We start from the raw sequence: 21,278 nt of genomic DNA, 5'->3' as shown, positions 1-21,278 counted from the left end.
TGTTTTAATGCGGTAATAAAAAAGCAATGAAATAAAAATGTATTTGTAAATAGGATAAATAGTTCAGAGAACAAACATTAAAGTCATTTAAAAAAAAACTTTTTCAATAAAATTATTATTTTCAACATTCCGAAAAAAACAGCGATTCTTCAACTATTAAAGAGTGATAAATATTTGAATCTAAAGAAAAGTTCATCTTCGAGATTCCAAAACGATTTTAACTAACTAACTAACCATCACGCCGCTTTCCGCAGGGGTAGGCAGAGAGAATCGAACGCCACACCACTCTGTCTTTGCAAACACTCTTGGCCTCTTCTATATTCATGCATCTCCTCATACATACCCGACGATTATTACAACTTCTGTCCCGGCCGCTTTCAAGTATTTGACATACCTGATTGTGCCAAGTTTTCCTCGATTTTACAGTAGAATTTCAAATATTTGGGAACCTTTGTTTATATCTTTCAATACCTAACCTTCTCACAGTTATTAAAAAATAGAAGATATTGAAATTCTAAAGAATAAATTCAATGTCTTTTGTAAGTACAAATTAAAAAAAAAAACAAAACAAATAATACAAAGGAAAAAAGTATTATATCATTTATAAGTATAAACAATAAACAATTACTGTATGGTAAGTCCCTCTCCAAGCACAAGAGCTTAGTCTTTTTATTGGAGAGGAACAGCGTAACTAGTATTAAGGTATGTTAAAAGTAGAAATGTCTAGCAAATCAATTTAAGTTATAAAAAAATCGTAACTTTATTAAATAAATAAAAATTACAAAAAAGCCGTGTTATGTATGCCTAGCTCGTTTTATTTACAAGCATTTGACGTAAACATATCTCTGACATAGCAATGCAATAATCAAATTGTCGTAAAACTTCTGGTATCGACACCTCAGATACGCGCTAATCCCGTTTTAATCTACGCTGGTATTGTTATAAAACATTGGGAGGATTGGAAACAAGCAGTAAAGTCTCGATAATACTACCATTTGATACCAAATAATTAGTTACCTATGTTACAAGTATAATCCTTATTATCGTCGTTTATAGCCGCTGACATCTGCTGTATTACAATACTTTGAATACAAACCAGAGCTAACTATTATATGACTGATAAACTATAAATTAATAGCCATTATAATCATAATAAAAGCGCACGCAGCACCGTACGTGTGATAGAAGTGAACATTCTTAAAAAAATAAACAATAAGAGAGATTCAGTGTAAGAGACAAAGAGAGAAATAGAGCATCTCAAAAGAAATTCTCAATACAAAATTTGCATAAATAATTACAAAACACAATGACAAATATTACTCAACGCGTGGTAATTCACTGTTCATATGTAGCGTCTATCGTTTTGTATCGTTGTGTACCTATATTTCGCTCTCTTTTGCTCCACTCCCGTGGCGTATCTTTCTTATTCTATCTACGTCATATGTTTTTTCTCTCTCGTGTAACGAAATGTGCCTGATGTAACGTGATTTTTTTTAAATATCACTCCCAACTCTCCAAACACTCTAATTATCGATTTTTGAATTGCCGCTTAAGAAGTTTCAATTTAAAAACTAATACATATCAAACGCGCGACGGACTGTCTGATATCTAGATATCAAAAAATATTATAAAAGTTAATAAGTAAAATGCGTAAGAATGTTTTGCGGTTTCAAAGAAACTAGCTCGTGAGCATGTTCAGTTTACCTTTGTATGTTAGTAATCCATTATATGCGTACTTGCATTAGAGCTTCGCACGATCGCCATGGAGGAATTCATGTAGTGTGGCTTGAAAGCACTTTAAATTACGTTTAATTTAAGAAAAAAATCTAAAAACATATCTTGTGAATGTACTAAACATAGTAAATAAATTATGATTGTAACTTATTCGCTTATTAAATATAATATTATAATTAGGATTTTACTATTACTGACGTTTATTCGTACAAAGTGGTGCGCAGGGCACTACATCAAATTGATGGAATATTAAGTTGATTGTTTATTATATGAAGGCAAAGTGATCAATATTGAGTCCAGGGAAATATTAAATAAATATTTATATGAAAAAAACACTCATATTTGACATGGGACGACTCTGGGACATCCAGATTGGTAACCAAACGCGCTAACCATTACACGAGGGCGGACTACCATTAATAGAATTACGATTTTACGAAAGGTTTTTTTTTATTGTACGTATTTTTTTTCTCTACCAGTAAACCGCTTTGTAATTAGCGTACGTTTATCAAATTTAATAAAAATTATTATGTAAAACAAATCAACATTATAAAGCAATGCTCAAAATAATAATAATCAACATTTTACAGTATATTTCAAAAATTGAAAGAGAAAAATTGTTGTGATAAAAATGTTTTATCATCGATTAGAGGTTGATACATTGTGAATATAAAGACAGCCTTTTTTAACGAGTAACTCGGGAAGCCTTTTACCCTTTAATAAAGGCTTCTGTGTAAATTCTGCAACATTAAACGAGGTGCGCCCTACTGTCAAATTACATGATTACCTATAAATACCGCCCTTGTTTTTAAATACAAACATACTCGTATAAACTATAATGTGTTTTTTTTTTTTTTTTTTAAATAAACATCTTTATATTCATCTGAAAATCATGACAGCAAAAATTCCATTGTTCGCGTTGCTACTTGGCCTATACTTTACATAAATGAAAAAATATAATACAATACCCAGACCATTAAAAATTGACAGGAATAAATCTTGGGGCACTAATTTTGCAATCAGACGGCTATCCAATCAAGACTATCCGTTCATGTGATGTCCAAATAAAGAAAGCAAATATATTTGGATTCGTGAAAAATAAGAATTATACGAAACAATAGCAAAGCTCGAATTTCAGAGAAAAGATGTGAACTACGTAAGTAGATACTTTAATTTTGCTTTCGGTGAAAAAAATATACAATTATCACTAATTTTCTTTTCGGTATCATAAACTTCCTGACAATACTAATCTTAAGCCAGTTTTAAAATACGAAAGTCGTACGAAATAAAAGTTCCGAAGTAAGGTTAAAGTTATCTTCACTACTTAAATAATACGTTAACTTTCCTAGGGAATCTTCGCCCTGTTATATTAAATAGTAGAGCTTTTTACGCCCACGTTCGTGGTTACTTACGAATCGTCAAACAACTACTAAATTCATATTATTGAATAATAATTTGTGCTAAGAAAGCGGCAAATAAATGCCTATATGGCATTATTACAGTTCATTTATAATAATAAATATAGGAGTAAAATCGATGAAAAAAGAATTAAAAAAAACATATTTAGTATTGAAACACGTACATCAAATATGCACGATGTAAATATTAAGTATGTGTATACTTAATTACATACATATATTGATCTTTTTAAATCAAATAGTGTAAGGGATACATGGTTACAATTTTAGAAGATAGTATAGGCGTAAAAAATAATCTGAATTATTTTATTGTAGTTATAAGCAATACATAGCGGTCTTTAGAACAGTAGGTACATAATTTTTAAAATATAGTATACTTTGTCTCGAAACAAAAGGAATTTAATAAAAGTAAAATAAAACGGGTATCAATTGCGAATCAGTAAGTTATACGAGTTAATTACATAATGAGCTACTTTAATATTGAATATGTATTTAGTCCTGAAATATCTACTAGATTATTTTGAATAACATCAAAAGTTTTTTCTGCGAAAATTAATTTTTTTTTCTAGTTTAGATTAATGCAGAAAGTAATGAGCAATAAGCTTTCAGAATCAAAAAATATGTTATACATATATGTTATAGATGCCTCAGGAGATATTTTATAATTGAACGCGAGATTATTTCATAAAATCTGAAATATTGATTTTCTTTAGAAATCTGTGCATTTATGAAAATCTGAAAAAGATACAATAAAATTGCTCGTATCTCACAAACGATTTGGTATTTTATTTTACCACAGGTGTACGACATGAAAGCTTCACAAAATCACCTGGGATAGGGGCAACTTTTGAGCTTAATTTAACTACTAATACTCTTAATTTAACATGGGCAAATTATCGATTGTCAAATATGCTGCAGTTTAGGAACAAGGACACACACCCCTCAACATTATAAGGGTATATATATATATTTTTTTATTGTTGATATAAATTACGGGATATTGAAAAAAATATATTTAAAAAATGGAAACAAACGCCAGAGGATGCCCACGACGGGAATATCATTGCGACTTATACGAGGACATGGGCTGTTCAACGTATGAGGAGCTGAAGAGGGTTTCGCAAAATAGATTTTTTGCGGAATCGCGAAGGAGGTGTTATTTGTTGCTGCAGACCAATACTCAGGATGGAGACAAAAGTGGGAAGTTGAGATTGCCGAATATTCAAGGGCTGTGCGTACCTTTATCCGAAGGGTCGGGGTACAGGGTGCGCTGGTGCACCGTGCCGTCCTTGTGCAGGAAGAAGTGCCGGGGCAGGCGGGGCGCGCGGGCGGCGGGGGCGGCGCCCCGCCGGAGCCCCTCGAGCAGCGCCGCCGCCCCCTGGTGGAAGAGCGCCCACGCGTGCTCCTCGCTGATGGGCGCGTTGAAGGCGTCCAGCACCTGCTGCAGCGAGACGCAGCCCTTGGCGTCCAGGGACACGTCGGCGCCCCCGCCCTCCGATCCGGAGCTGCGCTTGTTGGACTTCATAACGTCCCGGTTTTTTACCGAACATCCATTCTACTCACCCCGAACTGACGCGAAACTGCGCGATTTTTAAACGCGAATGGATCGCTCTACATCGCGCGACGAATGTCACAATGATTTATAAGCCGAAAAAAATAAACAGAAATATGTAATTTAAAAAATATATACAGATAAATAAATTATCTTACTACAACTTCGAACTGTCGAAAATAGTTGTTAATGAATATAATACACCTACAAAATTGCACAGTTATAATATAAAACGTTTAAAATTTATTGTTTTCACTACCTACATAATATTTTGTACGTTTTTAAAAAAAAAATCACTTTTCGGGGAGAATTCTCGGTTCACTTTTTTTTGTATATCGACAATATGTCAATAATGAACTATTTCGATAGTAAAATATATTTAATTACACTTGTTTATTTACACGCTGACCGAACGTAGATTTTTTCCGATTTTGACAGCCAAAAACATTACCACCGCAACACACGTCCAGCGCAGACGCACTTCGGAATCAACACAAAATACCAAATTCGCCGCACCGCGCCGGATCGTACGACTAGCGGCGGCCGCTCTTACTAAAGTGCCGCTCACCACTACTATGCCATACAGATCTAACACCAATGCACGCCGGCCCACTATCTTTATTTTAATTTTGATAATAAATAATAACACATAATATCTTCTTCCTGGCTCCATCACAACCTATCGTCTTTATATACTGTTGGGGTCAGCTTTCCTCGATCTCAGGTAGTAGGTCCTTCTATCATGGACAACGTACCTAGGCCATGCCTTCGAATCATGTTATCTTTCTGTAAAATCCATGAACTTTTGGTCTTCCTCAAGATATCTTTCGAGGAAGATCCATGGCGATTGCCTGTTTTTTTTAAATCAGTTTTATTTCATTAAACACGACTAGTTTCTAAAATAACAGTTCGAAAACAACAACAAAAAACTGTTATTTTCAAAAATAACAGTTGTTTTCATCGACAGGTGAATAGTAAAAACTATTCATCTGTCGATGAAATCAACCGTAGTTTTCGAAACTAGTCGTGTGTAATGAAATAAAATTCTGTGTGTGGCATTGTACAAGTGTTTTTAATAATCAACGTGTCATTCCACAAAGTTAATGCCGAATAATAAATAATATAATTGCCTGGTTTACAATATGTTCAGGTTCTATGTGGCCATATCATCTCAATTGCCTTTTCTCTACCTTACTATTGATGTCTGTTACACCCAGGCTTCCACGAACGCGCGAACTCTACTTTGTCCCTAAGGGACACTCCAGCTGACAATATAAGCATTCGGATTTCAGCTGTTATTACATATCGCTCACTCCTTTCAAGAACGTCATAAATCAAAAAACTCAATTTTTCAGGAGAACGTTTTTAAAGTTTAAAAATATAATACAATGTATTAAAAATAAATATCAAGCCACTTATTGAACTTTTTACTGTGCAACAGATCTTTTTAAGTAAAACCTGAAGATTTTTTCTGCATTTGAAAAATATTTAATTTATTTTAAAAAATAATTAGACAGTACCTTTTCTTCAAAATGCAAAAACAAAACTTTCTGACCTGTGGCGGGTAAATATTAAGATAAAAATATGCCGCTTTTGCTGGGATATAGTACATTTTCTGGGCATTCCGAAAACATGCACAACTCAAAATTGACGATTTTTGATTTATGACGTTCTTGAAAGGAGTGAGCGATATGTATATCCAGAACTATAATCGGTAATCCAGTCTCATAAAGAAAAAGTAGGTACTGATAATAATATCACGAAAACCTTTTTATAAATAACATAAAAAATGGCCATGTAACTCTAAAATCTCCCGCCACATTCCCAAGTTCGGTAATCAAAATCTTGGTTTCCATTCGGGCCAATTCATGCAGTTGTTTTAAAATCTTTTACCGGTATTTAATCAATCATACTAAATTTTCGAGAACAAAGATAAAAATTATTCTAATGGCCATATAACTATGTATAATTGAAAAATATCTTAGAAAAGGCTATAAATGGAACTAAAAAGCTCTACTCTACACCAGCGGTTCTCAAAATGCTCTCCACGATGGGTTAGTTAAACAATTGGTCAAAAATTAAAATTAAACAACTTTTACCCCCCCCCCCCGAAATAGAAACAATTTTATCAATTTACAGTGGAATAAATATTATAATGTATTGTTTTGTATACTGCCGTAGAAGTCAATAGTGTATAATGTAATTTTTATTTTAAAAAAAACTTTGTTTTAACCACTTTTTCCAACCGGTTTCGACAAGAACCTTGTTATCCTCAGGGTTTATGAACTAATTGTAAAACATTGAAATACTCAGTTTGGTTATAGTTAATTACCTTTCCCTTACGATACCAAAATATAATGAAAAATATGAAAATGTGATTTAAATTTGAAATAGTACATAAACCCTGAGGATGACAAGGTTCTTGTCGAAACCGGCTGGAAAAAGTGTACCAATAAAAAGCGGTTAAAACGAAGTCGTTTTATTTTATAAAGTTTATAAAATGTGCCACAAAGTATCTGCGAAAAACATTCAAGAAAATATAATGTAATTATTTTTATATTTTTTCATCAAATGATTATAATCAAATTATTAACCTAAAACCAGGTTTTGCTTTGACATCTCAACAAAAATGAAGAAGAATATGGAAGTTTGGGTATTTACAGGGCTTACGACCTGTCATAAGCCGGTTTAAGTGATCACTTTATAAACGTGTAACATTAACATTTCTACCCACGATTAACAACCACACTACTTAAATTTCGATACTTGTATATATTCTTTAATTAACTCGTTCTTTCACATGTGAGTTCTATCACCATCTTTGGTTGAGTTGAATAAGTTTTATTTGGCAAAAACCTTTATGAAATGTATGTGAACAAATATTTGGACACAATCAAAATATTGTCAGGTCTCGCATATTTTAAGACCCCGCAAAACATTAAGTTTGTAAAACGGTTCCGTCACCAAAAAAGTTTGAGAAGTTTGCTGCTCAAACCAATATCATGATCGAGAAAAACAAGGTACCAAATCCCAAAATAAATTTCTTATTTTCTTCAAATTGAAAATTCCTTAGCAGTATTTTTTGCATTCGCGTACTGAAGCATTGTCAAATGTATAAAAATATATATATTTTTTTAACTAAAAATTATTTTGCGATTTCTGGGCTATATAAAGCATTTATAAATACAGAAATATATTGAGCGTTTTGCGCTCTTTCAAGTAGCAAGTTGTGATGCCGTTTTTAGGGAAAAAATATTTTCAAATATAACTAAAAATAAACCTAAAATAATTAGTATAATGGAATTGTAAATATAAAAATAAAATACACTTTTTGTTTATTATTTTTTATTATACCATCATACAAAGAAACAAAGTGTAATAATAATAACTATAAATTATATTCATTAAATTAAATAATAGTTTTTTTAATAACAATATTAATAGCATGATAATATATAATATTTATTACCATTGGAGTTAATAAACAAATAGAATAAATCAATACATAGATTATTTTTAATGTTGAAAACCAATTTAAAAAATGAATTACAATATATGTAGTGGAATAATTTTGTAAATAGATTATAATACATTTTAAAACGAAAAAAATAAACACTTAATTAAGGTGAAAAGAATGTAAAATATTTTGTAAACATTTAAAATATCATCAAATCAAATACAACCATAACTTTAATTTGCAAGTCAAAATGGCAACAAAAAAAAGAAAACCATGGTTTATAATATAAATTGTGATTTTAAAATAATAAAATAAAATTCTGGAACGAAAAAATATGCTAAGACATTAATTCCAAATACCATTCATACCTACAATAACCTTATCAGTCATATTTCACTTCCCATGATATATTTTGTATTAAAACTATCTATAATAATGAATTATTCGTTAAGCGCCATTTTTGTGAATTATCGCCTCAAGGGTGTAGTTACTCAAATATTACAAATATAATGAATTAAAAAATAGTATAAAGTACTTTGATACGTTACGTTAGTTATAAATCTCTGAAAAATTAGTAAACAATTCAACTTTCATACATTTACACATTAATTTTTGACAGCCATCAGAATGTTTAAGTAAATAAAAAAGTAGTATGTATTCAGTACCTGAAAAATCTTTAAATGAGCAATATATAACTTCATATCATTGTGGGCCGTATTGAAATTCTCTTCGGCTTCGAATTCAAGGAGGATTTTCAAGAAAAACTTTGGGATTCATAGTATTTTTGTATCACATACTTTTTCAGGATAAATTTAGAAAAGGTAAATAGGTCAGCATTAAAGAATTTAAACAATCAAATATAACATTGAAGTGCCTGCAATTGTTTATATATACAAAAAAAAATATTTGAATACTAATATCACCGTTAAAAGATTCACATAATTTTTTTTATGTTTAATATTTATTTTTACAATAATAGCACGTTTCTCACAAAAAAAATATTACTTGAATTTTAAGGCACCGAAATGAATAAAAATATAATTGTCATATGAAACAATTACATGCATTGAAAATTTCATAATTATATTTTTCTCCATTTGTCACTGTCAAAAGATAAAAGGCATTATTTTATATTTTACTTGAATTTGTATAAATACTATTATATTCTTATATGTATTAAGGACCAGCTATTTCAGTTGTGTTGATTGGTCACATAATTAATTGAATTTTTATGCCAAAGATTAATTGCTAATATCATGCAAATTAAATACAATAAACTACATAAAATGATATTCACTAACAAAAAAACAGTAATTAAAGGAGGATATTATATTATCAAAAATTAAAAATGAATTTTGAATAGCATGACAATGATAAATATGCATATATATCATAAAAGGGTACAAATCTATTCCTTGCGTTTCTTAAGACTCCATAAGGGATCTAAATAGCTCAGCGGATCCTTCATATCTCCACTCTTCAATCCGGCCACCTGTTTCATCTCTTCAAAGCTCTCCTTGCTGAACTTGGCCAGGTCCGCAGAGTGCTGGCGGGAATGTGTCGGTATTAGGGGAGGGGGCACACTCGCTCCACTGGGCACTGACACAGCTTCACCGTTAAACATTACAGTTCCTGAAATTTCAAATACTCACATATAAACCATTTTAAAAATAAATTTATAATGGTAAAAATAGTTAGTTTAGTGAGAAGCTAATATTACAATGTGAAAAATGATAGCTGATCACTTTGGCATTTAGCAGTTACATTTTTTTAGATATAGTAATAATATAAATAGTTAAATAAGTAATAGGTAACTCTAGTTATTTCATTACGTTAATAATCAGTTTTTAAACAAACATTTTTGAATTCCGACATTTAGCAGGCATCCTATAAGCGTAACATTATTCACCATGCTAGGTTTTTTTTCTTACAAAAATGCACTGTTCTTCTCTATGGTAATGTATACAAAAAATATAATTATGTACATGGTCACCACACTTCTTAGCGTAAATTTTAGTGCATTTTTCAGAAGAGAGGTTTGTTATAAACCATTAAGAGATTAATATAATTTGATATTAATTTTTGATAGTACTGATTAGTGTCAAAATATGTTTAATTTGTTAAAAACAGTTTTCAAATGAAATAATACCTCTGTTATGTGAAGAAAAAAACTTACCGGAACATAAAACCCCTTGCACATAAAATAGAACAGTTCTGTATATATCAACAAGATATTTTGTATCCTCTAATATGTTAGTTCTGGTACTGCAAAGGTAAAGGAATCCGGAATCTAGCATGTCTGAAAAAAATTACAATAAACATAAAGAAAACAATGCAATTTAATGTTTTTCAGAAGAAAAAAATAAGATTCTTGCAAATGTAGTCGCAATGTGGAAGAGAATGGACTGTATTAAGTATTTATATTATGGACCCCTAGAGTTATCGAAATTCAGGTTCCAATTTCTATTTTGAGCCCTCGATACACATAATTTCTTAAATCTTCCCTATACATTATAAATAATATTTTATAAATTGTTCGCATTGTCTTACCAATGCCTAAGTCACAAATCTATATTTTTCATTTGACAAGAATGTGATAAACAAAGCAATTTTATTTTTTACTAAATTATAGATTTTGAGCCTGAATATCTGATTTGATAACAATCTAAGAAGATTTAGAGACCAATTCTAAACTTCAAACCACAATATCAAAAAAACTGATGTAATTGCACATTGGCAACTTTAGCCGGAGATTGGTTGATCAGACAATATTATTACCTCTTAGATCGGCATATCCGGCTCGTACTTGACACATCACCATCGTTAAGAGAACTATAAGAGCACTTCTACCAGCCCCAGTGCTACAGTGAACCAATGTATTCGGCAATACATCCTTCATATTCTCATCTTTAGTTTGAAGAACTTTGTCTACTAACAGTACCAATGGAGCACTCACAATTCTATTAATAAAAAAACAAACACAATTATATTAAAATCAATAATTTTACAGTATTTTTTGTCGGCAAATTTTATGAAATTTTAAAGGTAGAAATAATTACTGACCTGGCTGGAAAAACGTTAATCTGGTAGTGGGTAATCTTGTGTTGGAAACTTTTAAATTGGATGACCAATTTTCTTTCTGTCCAATTTACATTGCAGGCGATATCAATAAGTGTGACATTAAAATCCGGAGACAGTTCTAGCTGTTGATGCTTTGCAGTCGGGCCATAAAATTTTCCTTGCAGCTACAAAAAACAGTGACAAAAAATGTGAATTATGAAATTTTATAACTTTTTAAAAATGTATTTTATAATTTAAATACTCACTTCTATTTCAGTCTGAAGGCACACAATAACGGCAATTTTTTGCTGATAGACCATTTGCCAAAAGGATATATAATTCTCTTCAATCGGCAAATCAGAAACTATCATCGGAATGCATGATGAAGATATTTTCTGTAAATATAATTGTATTAATTTTCAAGATAACGATAAATTTAGGTGAATGATTCAATAAACAGAAAAGAACTGACCTTCACATGAGAAGCATTAACATAATTCTCATCAGAATCCACCTTCAGTACCACTCGAGTATCATCGTAGGGGAAAACATCGGGAGATGCGTTTTTACCCAAATTATCTTTGGCAATTTTAGTTGATTTGGTTGAATTTTCTTTTGCCTGTTAATAAAATGTTAAAATAAAAGTCAATTTGCCCAAAAATTTTACTAAAAATAAGTACAACAAAAATATAGAGACAAACCTGTCCATCTTGAATCTTTTTCCATTTAGAATCGAGCATTGTTATGCCAGAATGAGTTTTCTTTGTAAACCCATCGACAAATAACTGAAGACTCTTCACTTCCTGAGTAAACTTGTTGAGTAAGCTCGGGTCAGAAAACAAATCTTTTTTAGGATGCAAGTCGGAAATCTTCACATACATGAGAGAGATATCTTCTTCGGGAACTTTACTAATATTATTTCCCTTATCTTCGAGGGATGGAGCTTTTCGAATGGCACATTCCGATATAGGTGGCACTTTTATTTCTGGCATCAAGGGTTTTTGTTCTACCGTAAAATCCAATCCTGAGAGCAAATCAATGGCGGAAGGTTCATCAACTTTTTGTGGCGGTTCAATAGTTTTTTCCACAATTTCTTCTTTCGGAGTGAGTGGTTTAAAACCACCAGTACCTGCAATAATTAATAATCATTTAATATTCCTATACAGTTCATTTTTCGGTTTTTTAATGTGTTTTTATTGCTTAATTATATCTAATCTTTAACTGAACACAATGTAATCCCTCACTAAGTAACAGTTAGAATCATATTTACTGTTCAATATATAAATTAAAAATACTAATATAAAAAAGGATCAAATAAAATTCATACCTTGAACTGAATTAGTAGTGGTTGTCTTTGTATCATTAGAATTAACATAGGTCAAAGATGTTTGACTGCTATAGGTTTTATATTGATCACTGGGAGAGGCAACATCAGATTGGTTTTTTGGTTGATCGACGGGCGTGCTGGGATTAGAATATCCGACACTTTGATGTCCATAAGGCAGGGAATAGTATTGAGAGTTTTGGCCAGGATACATATTTGAACCATTCTGATTAACTACCGACGGATCAAATGTCCCCGATGGAGATTGTGTGGTTCCGTAAGTGCCAGCATTTGTATACAAATTATCCATTTGACTAACGTTAGAACTGAAATTGGCATATTGCATTTCCACCGTAGAATTGGGATAGCCATAATTATAATAATTAGAGCCAGAGGTAAGATTGTATGCATATCCAGAATAATTATCATATGCATTTGGTTGAGGTAGGTTACTAGCTGCTGTTGCATCAGGTTGTGTATATTGAGAAGTATAGTTTGGAGTTACAGCGGAATTTGCATCAGCACTCATTGAAACCTGGGGATTTTCTGTATAGAGATTTGTAGTGTTATATTGAGAATTTAACAATTGGGATGGAGAAGCCTCCACTTTGATTCCTGTAGATGAAAATGGTTGAATGTGAGATTGTATCGGTGGACCTTCCAGAGCTTCCTGTTTTATTTCTTGTACATTGCCAGGATTTTGTGTGGATGTCGTATATCCAACATTCTCCGGATTTGAATATACAAAAGACTGTGAAGGATTAAAATTTTCATTAGATGCAGATGCAATATTTTGGGACACAGACATATCGTTTGGCTGTTGACCAGTTTGAGAAGTCGAATACGCATTAGGGTATTGTGATGCATTATAATAATTTTGTCCAGATTCTTGGCTAATAACCTGCGATTGGACGTCTATATTGGTAGAAATTGTTCCCTCGGCTGGATTTGTATACGGCAGTTGCGTGCTACTAGAATAACCATACGCGTTAGTCATAGTTGGCTGAGAATTTTTATCGACATAATAAGCGTTTCCCGAAGATATTGAAGTTGTGTTATTCCCATATTGTTGAGGTGTAGATTCAGATGAATAGACGACTCCGGGATATGCGACATTTTGTAGCGAAATATTTTGAACCGAGGATAATGATGGGTCCAATTGATGTTGATTAGGTAATGGACAACCAGTAGACGAGTATGACATTTCAGGATTAGTATTTTGTTGAGAGTAAGAGATATTCATATTTCGCATCTGGGTGGAAATATCACCGGTATAAGCGCCTCCATATTTATTACTTTCTAATTGAGATGTCTCGGAAGTCAACGCTGGATTATAATTCATATAGTTTTGATTCATGTACTGATTGTTCATTGTATTTTGTGTTAAGTAAGATTGGCTTTTATCCATAGCTTGATAAGCGCTGTTATCATATGCCGGTGCGCCGCCACTTACTGCAGGATAAGCAGCGGGACTTTGCGCGTATTGTGAATACGGTGGTAGTTGAGTTTGCTGATGATAAGGAAGGCTTTCACTCTGAGAAATATGCTGCTTCATATCGGTGGAATTGTTCGATGGTTGAATTGATACACCGACATCAGTAACGGCGGAAACATTGAACTGCTGATAATAATGCGTCCCAGGATCCGGTTTAGCAAATGAGTTTTCATTATTTCCATATGGGTATTGTGGCTGTTCTGGGAAAGAATGCGGTGCATATTGACCAGTTCCTTGGGGCAAATACTGGTATCCTTTGTATCCGTCATCTATCTGATATGGCTGTCGGTTAGTCAGCGAAGTGTCGGGATAAGTGGCGGATTGATTTTCATTATTTCCTAAAAATATTATTATTCATAAAAAATTTCAAATTCACACATATAACATGACACACATCTGAGGAAAAAATATTCATAATTACCTTCGGAACCGACTGGCGCCGGTCTTACGTAAGGGGGATACATCTGATTCATATAACTAGATTCCGGCGGGTTCAATTCAGGACCTAAATGAAAAATACACATCAGTAAATACATATTGTAGGAGAATTAGTCACAAAGTAAAAAAAAAATTGTAATAACCAATTAATAAATGTACCTGGCTGATAAGCAGATGATGCTCTATTCTTCATGTACGGCAAAAAATCCTTAAGCTTGGGAGCAGACGAGTCCTTTGGATAAGTGGAAACTGATGTATTTATTTCTGGTTGAGAAGATTTAACTGCGGGAACTAGAATTTATTAAAATAATATTAAATTGAGATTGCTTAAGTAAAAAAAATATATAAATTTTGTCATCCAAGATGAGTTATAACTTTAAATAATATAAATAAAATTGGTGATCTTTTTAAATACCTTGCTTGGATGTATTGTTCGCCAATAACTGTGATCTTTCCTCTTCCTGTACTTTACACGTGCTCTTCACACGGGTCAAAAGTCTCGAAACATTTGAAGAAAGTTTTCGATAGAATTCGAGACCTTTTAGAGATTTATTCAGCAAGTCTTCATACGTATCGTAAGATGTAATAAGAGCTGGAATAAAATAATAAGGAAACATATCAAATTACACGCATAATGGAAATAATAACAATTCAACTTTTCATCATCGTAAAACGCAATATATACCTGTCAGTGTGGTCTCTCTCTTACGCATAACATCAGAGATAAGTTTTCTTGTGGTTGCATATTTGGCATAGGCATCCGTCAAAGCTTTCAAAATGTTCTCTTGGGCAATCATGTTTTGCTCAATCAAACCCACCTTAAATTAATACATCATATAATTAAAGTAAACAATTTTACAGAAAACGAAAAGTAAATTACTTCCTCACTCTTTTGATCATATTGTTTTTGTTAAGTAAAAAAAACAAACATTTCATCTACAAATTTTAAAAAATTGTATCAAACAAAGTGATCAAACAAAATCATATAAAAATTTTCAGGATTGAAAATTTAATATAAGTATTACGATATAACAAAGATAAATAAAATATGGAACAAAGGCAAAATAAAGGTATGGGTAAATGATCAAGAGTTAATTCTGTAAAAATTATAAAATAGTTTCCATATATTTTTTTTCTCTTTTTTTGTGTGTATACATATTAGGTTAAAATAGATAAAAAAAAAAATTTAAAAACGTATGTAAAAAGAAATCCACCGTCAAGAAACACAAGGTGGCTTAATGGGTGCAAAAAAAATGTCAATTATGTTAATAAATTTTTTAATGAATGTATACAGTGTATGTATTTACATGCATGTATATGGTTAGCCTCCGCCTATGGTTTTGTCCGCCTCCGTAGTGTAATGGTCAGCACGCTCGGCTACCGTTCTGGAGGTCCTGGGTTTGATTCCCAGAGGGGGGTCTAATAAATATAAGTGATTTTTTCACTTTAATATTTCTTCAATATTACCTGAAGTGGAGGGCTGATCACCTTTCCTTCGTGTGTTAACGATCAAGATTACGCAGTTCTGCATTCATATGATGCAGTGCCTTATGCACCATTGGGGTGCGGATAAGGGTTCGAGTATGGTTAGCAAAAAAATAAAAATATCTTACATACGTAGGTTAAACTGATTATTCTCATGAATGTATTGTGTTGTAAGCATTCAAAATTTAAAAAAAAAAATGAAAATTATAAAAAACTGGTATTCATTTATTTGTTTGTATTAAAGATTCATTACCTGTTTACTGTGTTTCTCAATTTCCTGTTTGAATATATCATCCAATGACTCGCCAGTTCTCGTCACGAGTTGCGATGTAATGTCATCCGAATTGACAGATTCTCGGAGCATGGTCACAAGCATGTTCCTCTGGGTTTGCATTTCATGCACCTTGGCCACGAGCGACCGCATCTCCGCTATTGCTGCATTATCCACACTCTCTGTGAGGTATTCAAAACAAGACATATACATACTTGGTTTCATTTATATTTATCAAATACATGATCATCAACCTCGAAAATAGTATCGATTCAATTATTATATCACATACTAAAAATAAATATTACATTTAGTAAAAGCCATAGTTAAAACATTTCCCTATTCAGAAATCTAATTTACTTTTATGAACTTGAAAACTAACATACATAACTCACAAATAGGGGAAAAATGTTTTATATAACTAAAACTTTGTTTTAAAGTAATTTTATTATCGGTACTTTTCTTCAATTGCTTTCGACAAGCACCTTGTCATCTTCAGGGATGGATATGTGAACTTAAAACTGTGAAATATTCATAGTAAGGTGGATAGGCGGGATAAAGGAGTGGGTAATTAAATGAGGTTTGAAGTGCGAGGAGACGAAGATGTGGAATTTTAGGATATACGGATAGGATAAATATACATACATATATCCAATTTATTTAGGAGTTTAACCAGCATCCTTAAATAAAGTAAAATAAATCACTAAATGAACATACCTTTAATTGAATTCAAAGAGGGGATATGTGAATCGATTTCATTGAGCGGTAGCATTAAAATCTTGAGGTTAGCAAGATGAAGAGTCATTGCTTTATGTAAAGTTTGATTGCTTTCATTGGCCTTGTTGTGCGCATCCAAATATTTATTGGCTTCCCTGGAAAGTTCAGTGCTGACGATGGATGGCGGCCTCGAACCGATGACCTGCTGATATTCTTTCTCATTTGCTTCTTCCTCCTAAACAAATAACTAAAATTAGTGGCTTGGAATTTTAAAACATTGTTGTCGTGCGGATTTCTCATCAACCACAACCCTAATTAGTATACTAATTAGGGTCGTTTACTAAGCGCAAGTAACCGCAAACCCAATGCCGATCAGTACAATGTTTTTTGGTGACTTGCGCTCTACCAAAAGTAAGCAAATAAAACGCTTATAAGTGTCTCCCGCTCTCTGCTGACAGTATGTAAAAGATGCTTTAAGCGTTTCTCGCAAACAATGTGTTAAGCCAACCTTTATAACAAAATTGATATCTGTTTAATAAAATATGTTAATAAACCAACGGGTCTTTCATGACTTATAAGAAAGGTATTTAAATACAGATATAATTAGCAAATGTATTGTATTTTGATTTGAATAAATGAAATAATTTTAAAGTTGAATGTCTCACCTGAATTATTTTTCTCGTATCGGCCAACATGTTTTCTACTTCCGTATGAATATCCGCCAGGTTGTTCATTGTGTCCACCAATGTCTGGATAGCGTCAGTTTTGACACTCAACGAAGCGCACCTGTCTACTAAATCCTGAGGCAACCTGAAAAAAAATATCAAATAAGGACTAAAACAGAATATAAGACTAAACAAGATTTTATAGTTGCTATTGTCAACAATATTATGTCCATTTACACAATATATATTTTGTAAAACATATTGATCTATTTTGTAATTATAATGTGTTTATTAACATACCTTTCAGGTCGATTGAAAGCTTCTAATTGGTCTAACTGCAACGATGACATAAAATCGGTTAATTGAGTATCTTTAGAGTCTACAGCTCCGATAATTTGCCTGAGGAGTTTAGCTTTTTCTTCGGAATACATAGAAGAAGCTTCATGTGCCCCCATTGGAACGAGGCGACCAAAAATATCAGGACCAGATACCTGTAAGATTTTTTATACATATAACTGACTTGTAGAAAAGAAAAAAAAAATATTATAGTGAAGTGCTAACGACATACCTCGGGATCATTAAAATTGACAGGAATGCCTTTTGCCAATGATGCGGGCTTAGGCTCAGAGAGCAAATCTTTATCTGGTACTTCTTCGTGGTAGATGAATTCATTTTCATTTTTCGCAGCCTTACGTTTACCTTCCACGACATCATTCGTAAATGTTAGCGTTTCATTAATAGCCTCTATTTGAGGCATGCCCTTACATAATTTTTTCGCTTCCGCTAACTTGTCGCAGGCAGCTTGATAAAAAGCGACACGTTCGCCCATTTTTTGCTGTTCTTCCGACTGCATGCCTTGGAATAGGTAAACCACACAACTGATGTATGTGATTTTGAATGTTATATATTTAATCCAAGTGTTGCACATTTTAGATCCGACATTCTCTTGAAAGTTATCAGCACTTTGAGATGATTCCAATGCAGATAGGGCAGCTTTATAGTAATTTAAGACTTGCATTCCAATTGCACCTAAAACAAAAAAAATTATGATAGTACAAACATTTCTCATAAACATAACAAAATTAAACAATAAATTTGTAAAATTATAATGTGATAATAATAACTTATATTTGTCAAATAAATAAAGGAAAATGTAGTATTGATTGAAATTAATATATTTTAAAATTATGCAACACCACATGAAAATACTATGTCAAAATTATATATGAAAACTCATTTACAACCAAAAATTTTACAAGTATCGAATTGTGAAATATGAAGATTATCAATAGTATTTTCTCAAAATACACACCAACGATAGAAGGCTTCCGGTTATCTTGCATACTTTTCTCTAAAATGCACTCCTGAGCTTGTGCTAAGCAAATATCCTGGAAGAGTTTCATAACTTCGGGACTCAAGTCAATTCCCGAGGGTTGAGGAAACTGTTCCCTTAGATGCTGGAATGCCCAGACGGCACTTTGGAAGTGGGTACAAGCTGCCTTCATGCTCTCCGGAGTACTTCGAGACTCGGCAGCCCCGAGCTTGCAATGCAGCGCACCGATGTTATAAAGAACACAGACAATCTCAAAACGTATGTCCGGTAATGTGCACACAATGTTTGCAAATAGGTCTTTCCTGAAATCATTATCAAACATGTGATAGTTGTAAGTTGTTTTACTTGGTGCGTTAACACATTGTTGGCTGGCGGTTTTTTCATACTAATTAGGCTCGTTAACTAATCACAAGTAACCGCAATCCCAAGTCCAATCAGCACAATGTTTTTTTGGCGTCTCGCACTCTACCAAAAGTAAGCAAATAGAACGCTTATAGTCTCCCGCTCTCTACCAACCGTATGTTAAAGACGCTTTCAAGCGTTTGCCACAAACAATGTATTAATATTAGAGATAACAAATGAGCATTTTAGTCAACAATTCTTTTTTAAAAACGATAAATATTTGTATTCTCATTACATACATAAACGTTTAAATTTAATACTGTTATTAACGATAGGAAACGAACTGTGATAGAGTGGGGTCGAACTTAAAAATGTTAAATCAGATTCTGGAAGACTTACCATGGCACATATTTTAATTTAGCACATTGTTTGCGGGAAACACTTAAAAGCTTCTTTTGCATATTGCTAGTATAGAGCGAAACACGCTTATAAGCGTTCTATTTTATTGCTTTTGTTAGAACGAAAGACCCCAAAAAACATTCTAGAGATCGGAATCGGGTTTGCGGTTATTTATTATCAATATACGATCCTAATTAGTAAACCTTTTTTTTGTGACTTTGTGACACTTTTTAAAGGAATCATTTTTAAAAGGAATAACCCGCAAAGCCTCTACATTTAATAAGGGTCAGGGTTGATGACAAAAACCGCCCAATAAAAATGTGTTAATATATAAAAGAGTGAAACTTTTTGATCAATAATCAGTATTTTAAAAGTGATCATATTGCGCAATATCAATAGTGAGACTCCCTCAATTACAATAATTCCCAATTGTAAGCACGTTTCTAGGAATTCAATATATATCAGGGATTCTAGTGTTAAATAGACCAGTAGCCACATTCTATTGTTAGTATTTTAAATGATACCACCACTATTGGGTGGGACGAAGATGGGCACGATAAAAAAAACGAGAAGGAAATTTGTTATGATACAAATTTTCCCCAGAGAAGTGCCTTCTCACATCACTTGAAAATGTATGTACGTATTTACTTTTTTTCACAACTTCATTTGTCCCACTCAATGGCAAATGACTCATTTAAAAAACAATACCAATCATTTACAGTTTGGGGTTATTGACGAATAACAAAAGAAAATATATTTTAAAAGATCGGTAAATAGAGTTTCTAGACATAATCAACAGGTTTTTCACAAAGTTGACTCATTTTAAAAGCAAAAGATAACAAAAAGATTATGATAATATAAAGCATAAATTGAAATATTTTCAAGTTAAGGAATATATGCAGGTAAAGTAATTATTTACTTAGTAACCCATGACATGCATTTTATATTAAAAATATTTTACAGATATCGCCACAATGTATTTTTTTTTTACCATGCGAATGTTACAGCTGCGGGTTGGCCTTTGTTCATTGGAAAACGGCTGTGCAGAGATTTCAGCTGGCAAAAATATCTCTTTAGAGCGGCACAACCAGTCAAATCTAACGCTGGTCTGACTGCCGCCGATCTGAGTCCTTCCAATTGATGTATTTCATTGTTGTATGATTCAGGGTCCTCGCGATAAAAACTTACAATATACTGAAGAAAAGAAAAATGCGTAAATCATATTATTCATCGGGTTATCATAATTGGATAATCTCAATCAATAATGTTTTTTTTTTAATACCTGTTTTAATTTAGGACCAAATGTTGCGTTTTCGTGGCTCGCCTTGAGATCAAAGCTGATCATAGGCAGCCTAGGAACTGCCTCCATTGCGTCGAATCAGATTGATAAGTATTATTTGCGTTATTTTTATTTACCAAATTTATCACTCAACACTGATTTTGACATTATAAGACATAATGACCAGAGAAAAATAAAAGTTCACTTTGACATAGACAATTACTGAAACAGCTTTGCGGATACGTCAGTTTTCGGACTTTGAATTCGGAATAGGGTATTTTCACTCTGCAGAAATATTGGATTATTATT

General features: G+C 32.5%; 2 protein-coding genes across 4 annotated transcripts in view; both read right to left on the bottom strand.

Annotated features, from left to right (window-relative positions):
- The window catches only part of spir (spire type actin nucleation factor), a 196,809-nt gene extending 191,533 nt beyond the window's left edge, over positions 1–5,276 (bottom strand). For all 3 annotated transcript variants that reach the window (XM_088266201.1, XM_088266202.1, XM_088266203.1), the window contains exon 1: positions 4,392–5,276. In XM_088266201.1, coding sequence (XP_088122327.1) covers positions 4,392–4,677 — 286 coding nt within the window. In that variant the 5' untranslated portion in view covers positions 4,678–5,276. The remainder of the gene's footprint in view (positions 1–4,391) is intronic.
- Positions 5,277–9,305: 4,029 nt separating this feature from the next.
- mop (tyrosine-protein phosphatase non-receptor type protein myopic) lies at positions 9,306–21,168 on the bottom strand. Its single transcript, XM_088266280.1, has 20 exons — positions 20,973–21,168; positions 20,682–20,884; positions 18,929–19,251; positions 18,185–18,645; positions 17,917–18,107; positions 17,617–17,761; positions 16,952–17,186; positions 16,217–16,416; positions 15,164–15,296; positions 14,894–15,070; positions 14,638–14,769; positions 14,462–14,545; positions 12,549–14,378; positions 11,923–12,350; positions 11,694–11,840; positions 11,488–11,616; positions 11,225–11,406; positions 10,940–11,121; positions 10,338–10,460; positions 9,306–9,793 (listed from the first exon to the last, which is right to left on the bottom strand). Exons 1-20 carry the CDS (start codon positions 21,057–21,059, stop codon positions 9,570–9,572), a joined length of 5,616 nt encoding a protein of 1,871 aa, XP_088122406.1. The 5' UTR covers positions 21,060–21,168; the 3' UTR covers positions 9,306–9,569.
- Between the last annotated feature and the right edge of the window lie 110 nt (positions 21,169–21,278).

The sequence above is a fragment of the Brachycentrus maculatus genome, unplaced genomic scaffold, assembly GCF_059751285.1.
Source record: "Brachycentrus maculatus isolate JH-2025_06_01 unplaced genomic scaffold, ASM5975128v1 h1tg000263l, whole genome shotgun sequence".
In the NCBI taxonomy this organism is placed as follows: Eukaryota; Metazoa; Arthropoda; class Insecta; order Trichoptera; family Brachycentridae; genus Brachycentrus; species Brachycentrus maculatus.
This window is presented reverse-complemented; position numbering and strand designations above follow the sequence as displayed.